Here is a 16,124-nt window from a genome sequence, read left to right as displayed (position 1 = left end):
ATCACCGACAGAGGGAGGCCAATGTAGAGGGCGTTACAGTAGTCCAGCCTTGAGATGACCGTGGCCTGGATCACCATAGCTAGGTCGTCCCTGGACAGGTAGGGGGCCAGCCGTCTAGCCTGCCGCAGGTGAAAGAAGGCGGTTTTGCTCACGGCGGAGACCTGGGCCTCCATTGTGAGCAGAGGATCCAAAAGGACTCCCAGACTCTTTTCCAATGATGACGGCCGTAATGCCTCGCCATCCAGGGTGGGCAGATGGATGTCCCCACTGCCCGGTCCACCCAGCCATAGGATCTCCGTCTTTGCTGGATTCACCCTCAACCTGCTGGCACGCAGCCATCCAGTAACGGCCTCGAGGCACTGATGGAAACAATCGGGTACAGAGTCCGGTCGGCCTTCCATCTTCAGCACCAGCTGAGTGTCATCGGCATACTGATAACACTCAAGCCCAAAACCTCGAACCAGCTGAGCAAGTGGTTGCATATAGATGTTAAACAACAGAGGGGAGAGAATGGCCCCCTGAGGAACCCCACAAGATAGAGGGTACCTCTCAGAGACCAGGCCTCCCCTCTCCACTCGCTGTCCACAGTTGTGAAGAAAGGAGGACAGCCAGTTTAAAGCTGTCCCCCTGATTCCAGCAACAGCAAGGCGGTGGGTCAAGAGATTGTGGTCGACTGTGTCAAATGCTGCTGTGAGATCCAATAGCACAAGCAGCGCTGACCCGCCCTGGTCAAGCTGGCATCGAAGGTGATCCGTGATGGAGACCAGCAGTCTCTGTCCCGTGCCCTGCACGGAAGCCAGATTGGAAGGGATCTAGTCTGGCTGTGTTGTCTAGGAATTGCTGCAACTGCTCCGCTGCTGCCCTCTCAATCACCTTGCCCAGGAACGAGAGATTTGAAACTGGGCGGTAACTGGAGGGAACCGAGGGATCTAAATCTGGTTTCTTCAGCAAAGGAGAGACCACCGCCTCTTTTAAACCCTCTGGAAAGACTCCTTGCTCAAGGGAGCTGTTTATGATCTTCAACAGAGGGTCACGTAATCCCTCCAAGCAGGATTTCACCAACCAAGAGGGACACGGATCGAGGGAGCAAGTGGTCGGTCTAGCTGCAGCTATGAGCCTATCGACAGCCCCTGCATCCAGCGGGATGAACCGGTCGAGGATGGGCCCAGCAAGTGGCCATGGGGTCTCAAGTTCTCTCACTGTATCAATTGTGGCAGGGAGGTCCCGGCGAAGTAGCGAGATCTTGTCTGCAAAATAGCTCTGAAAAACCTCGGCTGGAGGTTTCATCAGCCTCATCTTTTCTTGTAATTTACATTTAGATTAACAAATGTTTAGATCAATGTGCTTTAAGAACATGCTGTTTGTTTAAAAACATATTGCAGAAGAAGCAGGCGTATCTGATTTCCCACTTTTCATCTGTTTTCCTGTTTACACAATGTTCAAAAAGGGAGCCTCACCTTTACCTTGACTGTTGTAGGAAGCACACACAGCTGCAATATGATCAGCTGTAATGTGATCTTATTTTTCCCTGTACTCATACTCTATCGTATTTCTTGCTCCAGAGACGTACATTGAAAGTCTATGTTTCTTCAGCCCTCTTTCATCATCTTAGTGCCAATGTTTCCACACACATAAAAGTGTCCAGCTAGACAAAGGATAAAGAGGAAAAGAGAAGCTGAAAAGGTGTTAAAAGCCTTTACAAAAATAAACTTTTCTCTTAGAACCTTTGGCAGAACTGAGGAATATCCATAATTAAAAGCTGTGGCAAAATAGAAGCTCCACAGATATATAAACTCTTTTTCCTAGTTCCAACAGACCTCACTACCTCTGAGGATGCTTGCCATAGATGCAGGTGAAACGTCAGGAGAAATGCCTCTAGAACATGGCCATATAGCCCGAAAAAACCCACAAGAACTTAGTGATTCCAGCAATGAAAGCCTTCGACAATATATCAAAATAGAAGCTGTTTGGATTTAAATCATGTGGCAAATTACGGACTTCATCCCACACATTCTGGACACTTTCCCCATATGCTTCAGAAATGGGAGTCCCACAGAGGCTATTACATGATGTCAGGACCCTTTCAGTGGGACTCTGAGGGACTCCATTTCCAAAACATATGAAAATAGCATCCAGAATGCGTTTTCAGGATTTGTGTGCTCCCTGACTCCAAACAACAAAAGAGGGAGAAACACAAGAGAAAGGATGTGGGATGGCTGGCCATCCCAGAAGAGGGACCTCAATGGTAGGTAAGACAGCTCTCTCTGCTTTCCCCTGCTCCCCCGCCCCCCTTCATGGGAAAAGGTCCTACATCTACTTCTGATATGCTATGTGTGTAGCTTCTTACATTGCAAACACCTTAGTCTGGTTTGTTAGACTCTGTGTCCAGTCTTTTTGCCATTCCCTTTGAATTTTTTTGATTGTTTTGTTTTCCATGTTCCTTGATCCCTCCTTTTGCAAATTAAAAAAGTCTGTATTGCCACAAATGAATTTATAGTCACACATTATGCAAACTTTAGTAATAGACAGCAGAATCCAGATGTTCTTAAACCAGTTCATGCAAAGTACTCATTTTAATTGCAAAATAATTTGTAGGCATGTAGTGGCATTTTGAGTAATGATACTGTGAAATACTGTTTTTGTTGTGTGCCTTCAAGTTTTTTATGTGGCTTTCTTGTGTCACTTGCCCAAAATCACCCAGCAATCATACTGGCTCTTCTGTGAAATCTTACCTTATTTACAAGGATATCCACTCGAAATAAACTTAAAAAGGAGAGAATTTGTACTATGCTGTTTCTATATGATGGTTATCTACTTCACTTACAGTGCTTTCTGGTTATTAAAGTAACAGAGGGAGAAAGAAACTACAGGTAACTGAGAAGTCCTGACTTCCATTTTAAGAGTGACCTTTAGCTTGCTAGACTCCACAAAATAACTTTAGCATGGCACCTTTCCAACAAAGCTTACGTTCTCAGTATTCACATCAAAGAGCCATGGGTGGAAATCATTCATTTCATGAGTCTGTTTATCTAACTGAAACCATTCTAGTTTTGAATTTGGAGAGCTCAGCCTGATGGCAGCAAATCAATCAATGCTTTTGACGGCAGGCTGACCTAATATAACAGCCCTCTCTGCCTAGCTCCTCCATCCAATGAAAAATACAGGGCAGAGTTTCACTGCTTTTGAATCTCATTGGTGGTGACTCCAAAATCACCAAGCTGCTTTGCCGTTACGATCAAAAAGCTTTTAAAACCTCAGGATTGTCAATTTTTTCCCTAACGGATTGCAAGGTGGATTTGTATGTATTCTCTCTGACAGTGATCTTTCAAAGCAAGTGCAAGAAAAGTTCTACTGTTACAGAAACTACGTTCAGCTGAAGGTTCGAGGAGCTATTTTAGGGTACAGAACTGCTTCACTGAACCTCCAACCAGGATCTGCAATTGCCAGTTATCCAGGCTGATTTTTAAAGAAATATTGTTTTTATTGTTGTTGCCTTTTTATATATTTAATGTATTTATACAAGAAGGATCATGGAAGATAACCCACTGCCAATAGTGACTTTGTCAACCGCACCTTACTATGATCAGAAACCAGGAACTAGTGGATTACGGAAGAAGACATATATTTTTCAGACCAGGCTAAACTACCTGCATAATTTTATCCAAAGTATATTTTTTTCCATAGACCTAAGGAATCGACAAGGATCTACTATGGTGGTTGGAGGAGATGGGAGATATTTTAATAAGCTTGCAATAAAACTAATAGTTCAGATGGCTGCTGCCAATGGGGTTGGTATATCAAATATGATTGCATCACTAATACCTAATGGATCTCTGATGGGCTCCATCTTACCATATGCAAAGATCTCTAAAATTTTAATGCACTAATACATGTTTTTGCAATGATACTGTTAGTTGACTATTAAAGATTAATGAGGAAAGAAATTTTAGAGGGAAAATTGACATAATGGTGTTAAAATTGTTATTTAATGTTTTCTCTGGTTTGGCTTTAAGAAGCTGGAATATTTGGTGAAAGTATTTACAGATGTAGAAGTATTTCTAGTTGTTTCTTTTTGTGTGGCTTCCAAGAGGTGATGCAAATTCTAATTTGATATGTTCAAATACTGTAGTTTTCAAACGAGTAGCTATGTTAGTCTCTTGCATGATGAAAAGGAGGAAGGGTGGGAGAAAAAAACAACAGCACTGCAATCCAAAGAAGTGGATTTATATCAATGAATGCTCTTGCAAGAATGAAAATGTATCACATACCTTTTCTTCTTTTTTCCCATTTCTTTCCTTCTTTTAGGTTTTAAATGCAGTGATGTAGTCAGACAGTACAGGACAGATTTTGTGCTCAAAAATCCTTTCATTATTCAATCTGAGACATTTAGTAGCTGAACTGACAAAGCATGTTTTGAGTTTCTCAATGGATATAAATAGGTGTGCAATGAGAATTACTAGAGTGCTTGAAAACAGTGATGTTGGCTAGATTAGATGGTATATAGTCACTTTTATATAACAGCTTTTTGTTCTGGCTATGTTCTATAAGGTAGGATTTATTTCTATCATTCCATAACAGTCAATTACAATATTTTACATCCTTTGTGAACTTTAAAAAGAAAGGACCCAAGAAGTCTATTTGAGTCTCTTGCATGTCACTCGTATGAAGTGTGAATATTACTCATGTAGAAATGGAATCAAATATGTATTCTAGCAAAGTAGTATTTTTTATTTCCCATATGAAAAATATCTGCCAATTTCTGTTGGTTGTTCAATTAGTTCATTAGCAATTTGGAAGTTGCAACCATTCATTTGAAAACGAGGAACCAATGTAAGACAATAGCAGTGGTCAAGCATCACAATAAGCTGTGTTTCATTACATGAATAACGACTTCATCATACAGGTAAATTTAGCCATTGTATGACACTTTCACCACAATTCAGGGACGGAGCCTGACGGAGCTCATCAAATGATGGGCATCTACTTCCAGCAGGGCTCCGTCCCTGAACTGTGGTGAAAACATTGTAAGAGAGAGCAACGAGAACACAGGAGGCTTCCCATGTTCTCGTTGCCTACAATGGGGTGAGTGCAGGGAGAAGCTGGGCGGTGATCCTTCCCCCCATGAGCCAGGTAATGGCCAGTGTGGGATGACAGGTTCCCCACACTGCCCACCAATTTTGCCATGATGCATGATGACTCTCGCAGCTATCGCCCGCCATGTGGACCTCAGTGTGGTGAGGTCCTTAGTCACATTGATCCTTATATGGTCTAATATGTTTCGGCATTGAATGTTTGCCGTTTATATGTTGTGCTCCGCCCTGAGTCCCCTTCGGGGTGAGAAGGGTGGAATATAAATGCTTTAAATTTAAATAAATAAATTATACTTATATGCCTCTATCCCCACCTTCTTCTACTGTCTTAGAACAAGAAGTATTTGCATTAGGTTTTTTATTTACTGTAGTTTTGATTTACAGCAAAACTATGGTAATATTTATGCTTTATTTAAACAACTCACTTTTATAACTCATGGCTTACAGTTGGCTTCCTTGAAACAAACTGTTAACATGAACCATGGTTTCTTGTATTTAAACCATTTGTAGTTGCTCCAGAGGAAGATATGGGAAGGGAAATATGGGACCTCGGCTGAGTTCTCATTCAGCTGATTTGAATAAGTCCAATTTCTTTAGAATGTAGAAAGTAAAATCAACCAGCTGTTCTTAGATTGGTGTACCACAGCTCACATAACTCTGGTAAGGACAATTTGTGTTGATGATGTTGTTAGGCCTTCAAATTGTTTCCAGCCTATGGCAACTCTAAGGTGAACCTATCACAGGGTATGAGATATAGATTTACATAGCAAAATTTGTTCGGAAGAGGGCTGTATTTGCCTTTCTTTTGAGGTTGAGAGAGTATGGCTTGCCCAGAATCACCTAGTAAGATTCCATGGCTGTGCAGTGATTTGAACTTTGGTCTCCACAGTTGTAGTCCAATGCTGAATAACTTTACCATGCTGACTCTCACAGAAAAGGCTGTTGCTCTATGTAAATGTCTGTCATATACTCCAGAGCCAGGGGCAAATTATTTTACATACACTTATATTCTGCCTGTTCCAAAGCTTATTATGAAGTGAGAAGCTTTCCTTCTCCCACAAAACACAGAAGGTGGTAAGTAGGGACTGCGCTACAATGAAGCAGTTTATAGTACTAAGTGCTCTAGCAGATGTTGAAGGCTTGAGGAATTATGGTGTCTGAAACAGCTTCCACTGGTTCTCTCATAAACTACTGATGATTTAAGAGTGTACGGGGAGTTCTCCTAGATCTTGTCTTCTTCAGCATCTGGTTTCCCATAGTGATCAACCCAAAGCCAATGGCAGGAATACATAGCATTTTTCTCTTTAGGTATTATTGGGCAACATGATTAGGTAACAACTACAACCATCTATCAACATTAGCAGGAGCTAATGGGATAGTAAATCCACCAGTATCTAAAAGACACCTGACATATCAGAAGCTCAGAAGTAGAATGTGAATATAATAGCGATCTGCTGCTATGGTTTTCCTTGAACCTGCAATTAGCATTTTCTGTCCTTACCAGTATCCCTTGATAGCAGTATCTTCTTTGGATTAATTTCATCCCTCTTTAAAACAATGATGACATCATTACCAGATTTTACCAGTGATTGGAAAAGTGACTTTTTGGACCAAAAGTCCAAGAATCTCTCTACAGTAGGGCTTCTATTTCCCCAAGGATTCGGGGCATTGGACTCTCACAAAAGAGGGATAACAGCAATTTTAAAAACCTCTAATTTTTTAGCTCAAAGAACACGTCTCTAGGAATCACTGTTTCCTCCAGTGCAACTCTGTGGTCAGTCTAGAAATACTTAGAGAAATTTTCTCTCAAGGAATCTCAAAGTCCTCTAGTAGAACTCTGACCAGCTTCTGGTGGAAAGTGATCATAGATTTGCACTGCACAACTTACAGATACCTAGAAAGAATGTATTAATCAAATCCACAAATAATCAACTCACACAAGGTAAACCGAAAATGTAGAGAGCTGACTTCATTTTCTGTCCTAGAACTCTCCCATATTTATTTATTTATTTAGTGCATTTCTATACAGCCCCTCTCAGCCTTCCGGTGACTCAAGGCAGTTTACAAAAGAATTCAATGCCACCAAGGACACAATTACAATATACAATAAAAAACATCAGCAACAATAAAATCAAACATTATAATGAAACATACTTCAATCGATAATCATTAAAACAATGTCCAGTTACTCCGTATTTTCAAATGCCCGTTCAAATAGCCATGTCTTAAGATTCTTCCGGAATGATAGGAGCGAGGAAGCTGATCTAATCTCCCTAGGAAGGGCGTTCCATAGCCGAGGGGCCACCACTGAGAAGGCCCTGTCTCTTGTTCCCACCAACCATTCTTGTGATGATGGCGGGACCGAGAGTAGGGCCTCTCCAGATTATCTTAAATTCCTTGCAGGTTCATAAGGGGAGATTCGTTTGGACAGGTAAGTTGGGCCAGAACCGTTTATTATCAACATTTTCTTATCAATATTTTCCATACTTATATAGCTATGTATATGTTCTATATGAAAATGAAAATGTAGTTCTGAGAATATCTGTCAAACTAGTAAAATTGATCATGTGTAACTCATGTTATCCAAATGATTTTGGATTTAGACATTTTCAAGTATGTTACAAAAGTGTGGTCCTTCAAGACATCTTCTCAGAAAGTTAAGTGCTGGCATTCCTAAATGCACAAGAAACAGATAAGAGATCAGGAAAAGGGCTCTCTTCTATCTGCATCATTATAACTGTTCCCCTTTGATGCATAAAATATTTAGCTTGATCAAATGAATGTCATGGCTTTGCTTCCCCTTTTATAGTACAGACACACAGACTGAGAACATCTCCAGTGCACCTGTGTTTGTACAACCTAATAGGCCCAAGCATGGAATAAAAATGGAGTGCTGACCATGTATTTTGACAATATAACTGTTTGTCAATATTTTCAAAATGAAGATAACTTTCTGTAATGAAGTAAGCATGCTAAAAGTTGTTTCCATCAATGGATTGAAGCAGGAGTATGCAAAGTACCGGAATGGGGCTGCATGTGCTCCCACCCCAGATTGGTTGCATGGTCCTGGATTCTTCCAGGATCCCTAAGCTACTTTTTCTGTGGGAAAAGAGAGAATAAGAGAAAGATGAAATTGCCTCTTGGCAATTTATTTTTTAAAATACCTTAGAACCCCTATGCATCATTTAATTGGAAAATAATTACATTCAGCTCTCTACATTTCAAGATTTAACTTTTGAAGCTTTAGTTATTCATAGATTTGTTCAAAATGTTCTCTCGGAATCCACAGAAATTGGCTATAAAGATGCACTGGTGGATCCAGAGATCCCTGGAAAGAACACTTTTATAGACATTTATACTTCCTTCAGTCCAATTCTGTGAAGAGAGATGGTGGAAGTTGTACATAGTGGTGTCCTGGAGGATGAAGAGATTCCTAGAGAGGTTCTGTCTCAGATTTTTAAAATCCCATTCTTTTTTAATTCACAGTTTTTCCACTGTGCTTCTAATTGTACAGTTCTTCAAAGGAGACTTTGGTCTGGATGTACAAGGATAAATGACACAAATTAGATTGTTTCTAAAAGGCAGCAACAAGTTACCCAATAGTGAAGCATTACAGTTGCCCAAAACATTCTATAACAGACTTTAAAGTGGGGGTGAGGAGTATGTGGTCCTCTAGAGGTTGTTGGACTACCATACCCATGTTCCTCTTCACGAGCTATAGTGCTAGTGTTGTCCACTTCCACACACATCACTTAAAGTCACCATACTCCCAACATGATGAAGCTATTAAACTGCAATTTATGAACACATTTAACAAATTCATAAAAGTATTTCTTAACAAATCCTGGTAGTGACTAATTTATAATTCAGTATCCAGAACCTTTCTTACACTATTATCTTCCTACACCTTTTCCTTAGGACTGAACATTGCAAATCGGAGGAGGCATGGGCCACACTGATAGAATTTAAATCTTTGAGTACATTCCTTGTTTATCCTTGCTCTGTGTAGAACCTTACATTGTTTTACTATAACTACTATTTCATATTTTTGTTCATTTATTATTTGCCATCAGAATTTGCTTTATTTTCACTCCCTAATTAAGTCATTTTAAGATCTTATTCTACTGTAAATTTGTCAATCTTCAGAACATAAAAGGACTCTTCATTTGTTTTTGGCCTCTGATTGTGATACCTCTCACTTTGGAACCTTTCTAGATACGGAGATCAGAGTTTTGAAGTGTGTTTGACGTCTATGGATTTGTAAATTCTAAACTATGTTGACTAAACCCTATTTGAACTTGAAAAAGTTTTTTTTTACGATCTCCAGAATCCCTGAGTTGATGTGGAGGTGTGTGTATGAGAGCTGTTAAAAATTACACCTGCAAGTTCTGACTCCTGTGGTGTCCTTCTATGCATAGCAGTCCTCCCATAATTGGGTTGCTGTAGGTTTTTCGGGCTTTATGGACATGTTCTAGAAGCATTCTCTCCTGATGTTTTGCCTGCATCTATGGCAGGCATCCTCAGAGGTTGCCTGCTATAGATGCAGGGGAAATGTCAGAAGAGAATGCTTCTAGAACATGACCATACAGCCCGAAAAACCTACAACAATCCAGTTATTCTGGCCATAAAAGCCTTTGACAATACATTGAACCTCCCATTATTTTTAGAGTATCTGATCTAAGTTAGGCTTTGCTAATGGAATAAAGAGGCAGAATTGCTTGGTTTTGGGGGGCTTTGGGGCTTTGTTTGCTTGTCTTCCTTCAAGTCCATCATATTAGTTTCTGTACATTTGGAAGTAGGCAGTGGTGTTAATGGTGCATTTTTCAATCGAGAGGAGAGGCTAGAATAGGAAAAATACCATAATTTCCTCTGTTTTTCTCTTACTAGACTCTCCAAGTACCCTTTTCATGTGTGAAAGACCCCACCTCACAAAATATAAAGCTAAAATTAACAAACAAAAAGCAGGTCATTTCAACCAAATGTTAATTATACTTGGATGTGGTTATAGAATGTTTATAGCTCATTGACAATCTGAAGAATTTCTCTGTGAGTAACCGAGCATACTATTGCCACCTTAATTCTGAAAAGGTTTTTAAAATAACATTTGGTAGTCCTTAGTAACAGTTTAGATAACCAGAGGTTAGCACTGATTGTCCTTATGATCAGCCATTGGAGTATATAATGTTATTACATTCCATGTGGAGTGTGTTTCATGACATCAGAGAATCTACTTTTTGCCTTCAGTCATCGGTAGCTGTGTGAAATACAAGGCATGCTTCTCAGAAAATCTGTAAATATAAATGATAATATTAATATATTGCATCATAGGTGTGAATAGCAGTTCTACAAGTATCCAGGCAAGTACAGTTACGCTTTTAGGAAAGATGAATCCAGAAGCTTACCAAATAAGTCTTGAGAAGGCATGGATTCCTTTCAGATAGGTTGTTTCTTCTTATGAGATTAAACTAGCATATGTGATTGGTCAGTTAAGTAACACGTTTTCCATTTTGTACATGCTTTATTTTAATCAAGGAAAATATAATGCTAGTAGCTCCCTGACTTGGCAAGCCTAGGTTGTGATTTCTATAATTAGAGTTGCAACTATAGCATGGTTAAAGTACTGTTGAAGCCACATTTAGAATGCTGATCTGTAGTTCCGGTCCCCTTCCTGTTGGGATATATTCTCAAAAGAAGAAGGCACTGCAGATGGCAGCTAACTCGATTAGGGAATCTGATCTCGGGTATTTAGAGCTCCCAGGACCATCCCAGGGGCCAATAATACAGCTGAAAAGGCAAATGAGAGAGATATACAGCAGGGTAAATCGGAATGGGAAAAGACCATCACAGCTGTATCACTTTTCTAAATAGGAATGTCACATATCGTAATTTGATTTCCCACTTTTTTGTTGTTGTTGTTATGTGCGTTCTCATTGTTTCAACTTATGACAACCCTAAGATTAACTCTATATTATTCTAACTAATTTATGACAACTTAGAGAGAACCTTGTTGAGGAAAGCTGTTTTAATTAAACATTTTCCCCTTCACTTATACAAATGTCTTGTTAGAAAGCTATAATTTGAATAGTACTTACTTACTTAGGCGATCCCTCATTGTCCAAGTAAGATTGTCCTCCAAGTTCGGTGTCTTGGTGGTGGGTACGTAGGTGACTATGGAGCCCTATTCTTGATCTGCATCTTCTCCCCCAGTGAAGGCATCGGTTTCCAGTTGGAAGGCGTTCCCGACCGGGGTTGGCTTGATGCGCCTTCCTCTTGGCATGTTTCTCCCTTTTCCCCTCTATTCATGCCTCTTCTACAGCACTGTTGGTCATAGCTTACCTCCAGCTGGAGCACTCAAGGGCCAGGGCTTCCCAGTTCTCAGTGTCAATGCCAGAGTTTTTAAGGTTGACTTTGAGCCCATCTTTAAATCTCTTTTCCTGTCCTTCAACATTCAGTTTTCCGTTCTTGAGTTTGGAGTAGAGCAGCTGCTTTGGGAGACTGTGGTCGGGCATTCGAACAACGTGGCCGGTCCAGTGAAGTTGATGGCGGAGGACCAGCGATTCAGTGCTGGTGGTCTTTGCTTCTTCCAGCACACTGACATTTGTCCACCTGTCTTCCCAAGAGATTTGCAGGATTTTTCAGAGGCAACACTGATGCAATTGTTCCAGGAGTTGCATGTGATGTCTGTAAGTAGTCCACATTTTGCAGGCATATAGCAAGGTTGGGAGGACAATAGCTTTGTAATCAAGCACCGTGGTATCCCTACGGATGTCCCAGTCCTCAAACACTCTATGCTTCATTTGGAAAAATGCTGCACTCGCAGAACTCAGGCGGTGTTGTGTTTCAGTGTCAGTGCTGACTTTGGTGAAGAGGTGGCTGCCAAGGTAGCGGAAATTGTCAACATTTTCTAATGTTGCACCATTAAGCTGTATCTCTGGCATTGGAGAGGGATTGGTTGGTGACTGCTGGAAGAGTACTTTGGTTTTCTTGATGTTCAGTGACAGGCCGAGCTTCTCATATTCTTCTGCGAAGGTGTTTAGAGTGGCATGTTGGTCTTCCTCTGAATGTAGACAGACAACATTGTCATCAGCATATTGGAGTTCTGTAACAGATGTTGCTGTGACCTTGGTTTTATCTTTCAGTCTGCTGAGTTTAAATAGCTTGTCATCTGTCTGATAGATGATTTCCACTTCGGGGGGAAGCTTCCTATCAACAAGATGAAGTAACATAGCGATGAAGATGGAGAATAAGGTTGGGGCAATAACACATCCCTGTTTGATACCTGATTCCACCTTAAATGGGTCACTTTGAGAGCCATTGCTGTCCAAGACAGTTGCCACTGTAGTGCACTGTAGATTTGTCTATTTATGTCATCATAACTGAGTACAGGGAAACTCATGGCCTAGTCTTCCAAGGATAGAGTTTTGGCATTGGGCCCATAAGTGACTGTAGAGACCTATTCTGGATCCACATGGTATTTCGTAATGAGGACATATATTTGCACATGAAAGGCAGTCATGACAAGGGTTTGTTAGACGTTCCTTCTTGACATTTCTCCCTTTCGTCTTCCATTCATGCCTCTTCAAATTCCACAGCACTGTTGGTAACAGCTGACCTCCAGTTAGAGCATTTTTCATTCTTGAGCTGAGAGTAAAGTAACTGCTTTGATTGGGCATTCAGATAATGTGGCCAGTCCAGCAAAGTTGGTGGTGGATAATAATCACTTCAATGTCTTTGCTTCCTCCAGAATGCTGATTTTTTCCCACCTGTCTTCCCAATAGACTGTCTTCCAAAAAGAGTAGAAATATAGAAGCATATGTGTATGTATATAAAATACAATCACTAGATCCACAGAGGATATGTGCCAAGACTCATTGTGGAAAAAATCAAAACAGATGATAATATTGAGCCTTCTATTTTGACTAGACTTGAATTTCACTGGAGGACCTAGAGAGCCAGCAACAATTCCAGGGATATAGGAAGGGGGGGGGGATATTTTTTTTTTAAAGAGGAAGTGAATTCATGGATATTGAATATGTTGAAGGTACTCCGTGTGTGTGTGCGTGTTAGCTTTACAGTTCAGCAGCTTTACAGTTCAACAGATCTGTCAGTTCACAATTTCCATAACTGTGTTCTGCTAGGGACCTTCTTTCATCTTCTGGGATATCTAGATAACTGTTTGAATAGCTGGAGGAAATGGAATGGTGTTGTGCCGATTTAAAGTGTGAGTTGTAATTTACACCAATTTCAGCTCGTGTTTTCTTTTCCTAACTTATGTTCTCTCTTTCTCTTCCTACCCGCCCCAACTGAACCCTAGCTGAGAAAGCTCCTTATTAACCTCCACAGAGTCTCAACAAGCTATCACTGTACACTATCCTTTACAGATTGCTCCTGAATATGGCTAGCTGAGTCAAAGTTCACATACCTCCCACCCCAAGGGGCCAGAGGAGAGGCATGACGCTCTTTTTAACTCTAAAAGGAAAGAACACAAATAACAAAGTGGGAGGAAAGTCAGCACAGTTATTCTAATTTGCTTCAAACGTAGGTCAGAAATACCTGAATGTTGAACCTTATTGAAGACTAAATATTGCAGACAACACCTGTGTACTCTGAATAGGCTGAGACTGGTCTTTGGTTATATTACTTAATGTAAAATTACTTAGTGTAAAATCTGGGGTATTTTGTCTGGCAGAGACCCAAGTGAGAGTGCTATCATCATTGTTTAGGACAGACAATGGAAAGCCATTAGGTAGTTTGTATTGTTGAAGGCTTTCACGGCTGGAATCACTGGATTGTAGGTTTTTCAGGCTATATGGCCATGTTCTAGAAGCATTCTCTCCTGATGTTTCATCTGCATCTATGGCAAGCATCCTCAGAATATGCTTGCCATAGTTGCAGGCAAAACGCCAAGAGAGAATGCATCTAGAACATGGCAATATAGCCCAAAAAACCTATAACAACGCATTAGGTCGTTTATTACACAGGGCAGGCAAACTGCAATTAGCATGGGACAACAGTGTGTTCTTCTTTGGCTGGGAATTATCCTCTTGCGCTGCTCTCCTGCCTGGGAAAAGCCTGGAAAGTATATCTTTTACAATAACAAATAAAAAAGATTTGTTTTTTGTAAAAGAAATACAGAAGAGGACAACTCCATGTGATCAGTCCCATTGTTATCTTCCTGTAATTGTAATTTGCCTTCTTCAAGTGATACACTTCTCAGAGTATAGGACTGTTGCTCGGTACATCAGGGTCTAGTCCTTACTAAGCCAACTCATTGACCTTCAGCCATTCACACCCAGCATAATCTACAGTTGTTGCTGTAAGAAAATGGGGACCATCAGTGTCATGTATAACACTTTGATTTCATTGGAGGAAAGGTGAGGTACAAATGTCACAAATATATTAATCCTCCTTCAAATAAAATTAGTAGTAACAAAGTACTAATGGGACCCCCGATGGCACAGTAGGATAAATTGCCGAGCTGCTGAACTTGCTGATCGAAAGGTTTCAGGTTCAAATCCGGGGAGCGCCGTGAGCTCCCGCTGTTAGCCCCAGCTTCTGCCAACCTAGCAGTTCAAAAAGATGCAAATGTGAGTAGATCAATAGGTACTGCTCTGGCGGGAAGGGAACGGCATTCCGTGAAATCAGGCCGGCCACATGACCTTGGAGGTGTCTATGGACAATGCCGGCTCTTCGGCTTAGAAATGGAGATGAGTATGGTGCTCATCTCCATTTTGAAACTGAAAAGCTGGCGTTGTCCGTAGACACCTCCAGTTGTTGTCGGACACTACTGGACTTAATGTCAGGGGAACATTTACCTTTACCTATTGATTACACATATGCAGTATTTGATAGTTATCTTAAAGATGTGTCAGCAGTATCTGAATTTCATGGAGGTCATTAACCCAGAGGTTGCTTGAGATCCTAAGAACCTAAGGAAGGATTACAAACAGAACTACTTTTTAAAAATGCTTCAGTGCTATATTCTGCTATATTTTCCTGATACTTTGCGATATTTTTCTTATGGGAGCTCTTATGAGTTTTCTTTTCAATTCTGATTTTAGATTGGCCGTCTGGTAATTGGTCAAAATGGAATTCTCTCTACTCCAGCTGTTTCCTGTATTATTCGAAAAATAAAAGCAATTGGTGGTATCATTCTGACAGCAAGTCACAACCCTGGTGGACCTAATGGAGATTTTGGTATCAAATACAACATTTCAAATGGAGGTAATTTTGACCCTGTACCTCACCTCTCACCCTGGACTACTTCCCACTAGGAATCACAGCTGCAATGCCTCATCTAGTTTTCCCACTATAGTGGGAAAACCTCTAAAACTGGAGGTTAGATTGTAGAGATATATGTGTGTGTGTACATTACAACCCCCATATCTGTGGGGAATACATTCCTGAACTTACAGTGGGAACAGGAAAACGTGGATAATTGCAAATTCTATTGAAATGAACAACTGTTGCTGGAAGTTACCAGAGAGGTGATCTGGTTAACGTAAAACTCAGCAAGGAAGGGGAATTACTGGGCAAAATAGGCACATGTGGTACACCCACAACTAGCCTCCAAAGCTGCTCCTTCCTCTGTGAACATTCACATGGTAGCACTATCCTCAGGAGGTGAGTGATGGTGGGGGAGTAATGTGTGGCCCTACGGATGTTGATCAACTTTCACTCCTATTATGCCTCATCATTGACTATACTCACCCTATATGGGAAACTGCCTTACAGTAACATGGAAAATATGCATATTGTTTGAATCCGGGGAGCGGGGTGAGCTCCTGCTGTTAGCCCCAGCTTCTGCAAACTTAGCAGTTTGAAAACATGCAAATGTGAGTAGATTAATAAGTACCACTCTGGCAGGAATGTAACAGTGCTCCATGCAGTCATGCCGGCCACATGACCTTGGAGATGTCTGTGGATAATGTCGGCCCTTCAGCTTAGAAATGGAGATAAGCACCACTCCCCAGAGCTGGACACGACTATACTTAATGTCAAGGGGAAACCTTTACTTTTTTTAGTGCAGATTTT

At 40.8% G+C, this 16,124-nt stretch overlaps 1 protein-coding gene across 2 annotated transcripts in view; it reads left to right on the top strand.

The window, feature by feature from the left end:
• LOC132774005 (phosphoglucomutase-1) overlaps positions 1 to 16,124 on the top strand; it is an 89,420-nt gene that overhangs the window by 59,692 nt on the left and 13,604 nt on the right. For both annotated transcript variants that reach the window (XM_060773658.2, XM_060773657.2), the window contains one exon: positions 15,152 to 15,314. In XM_060773658.2, coding sequence (XP_060629641.2) covers positions 15,152 to 15,314 — 163 coding nt within the window. The remainder of the gene's footprint in view (positions 1 to 15,151; positions 15,315 to 16,124) is intronic.

This window comes from Anolis sagrei, chromosome 4, assembly GCF_037176765.1.
Source record: "Anolis sagrei isolate rAnoSag1 chromosome 4, rAnoSag1.mat, whole genome shotgun sequence".
Taxonomy (NCBI): domain Eukaryota; kingdom Metazoa; phylum Chordata; class Lepidosauria; order Squamata; family Dactyloidae; genus Anolis; species Anolis sagrei.
Note: the sequence above shows the minus strand (reverse complement) of the source record. Positions and strands in the feature narration are given on the sequence as shown.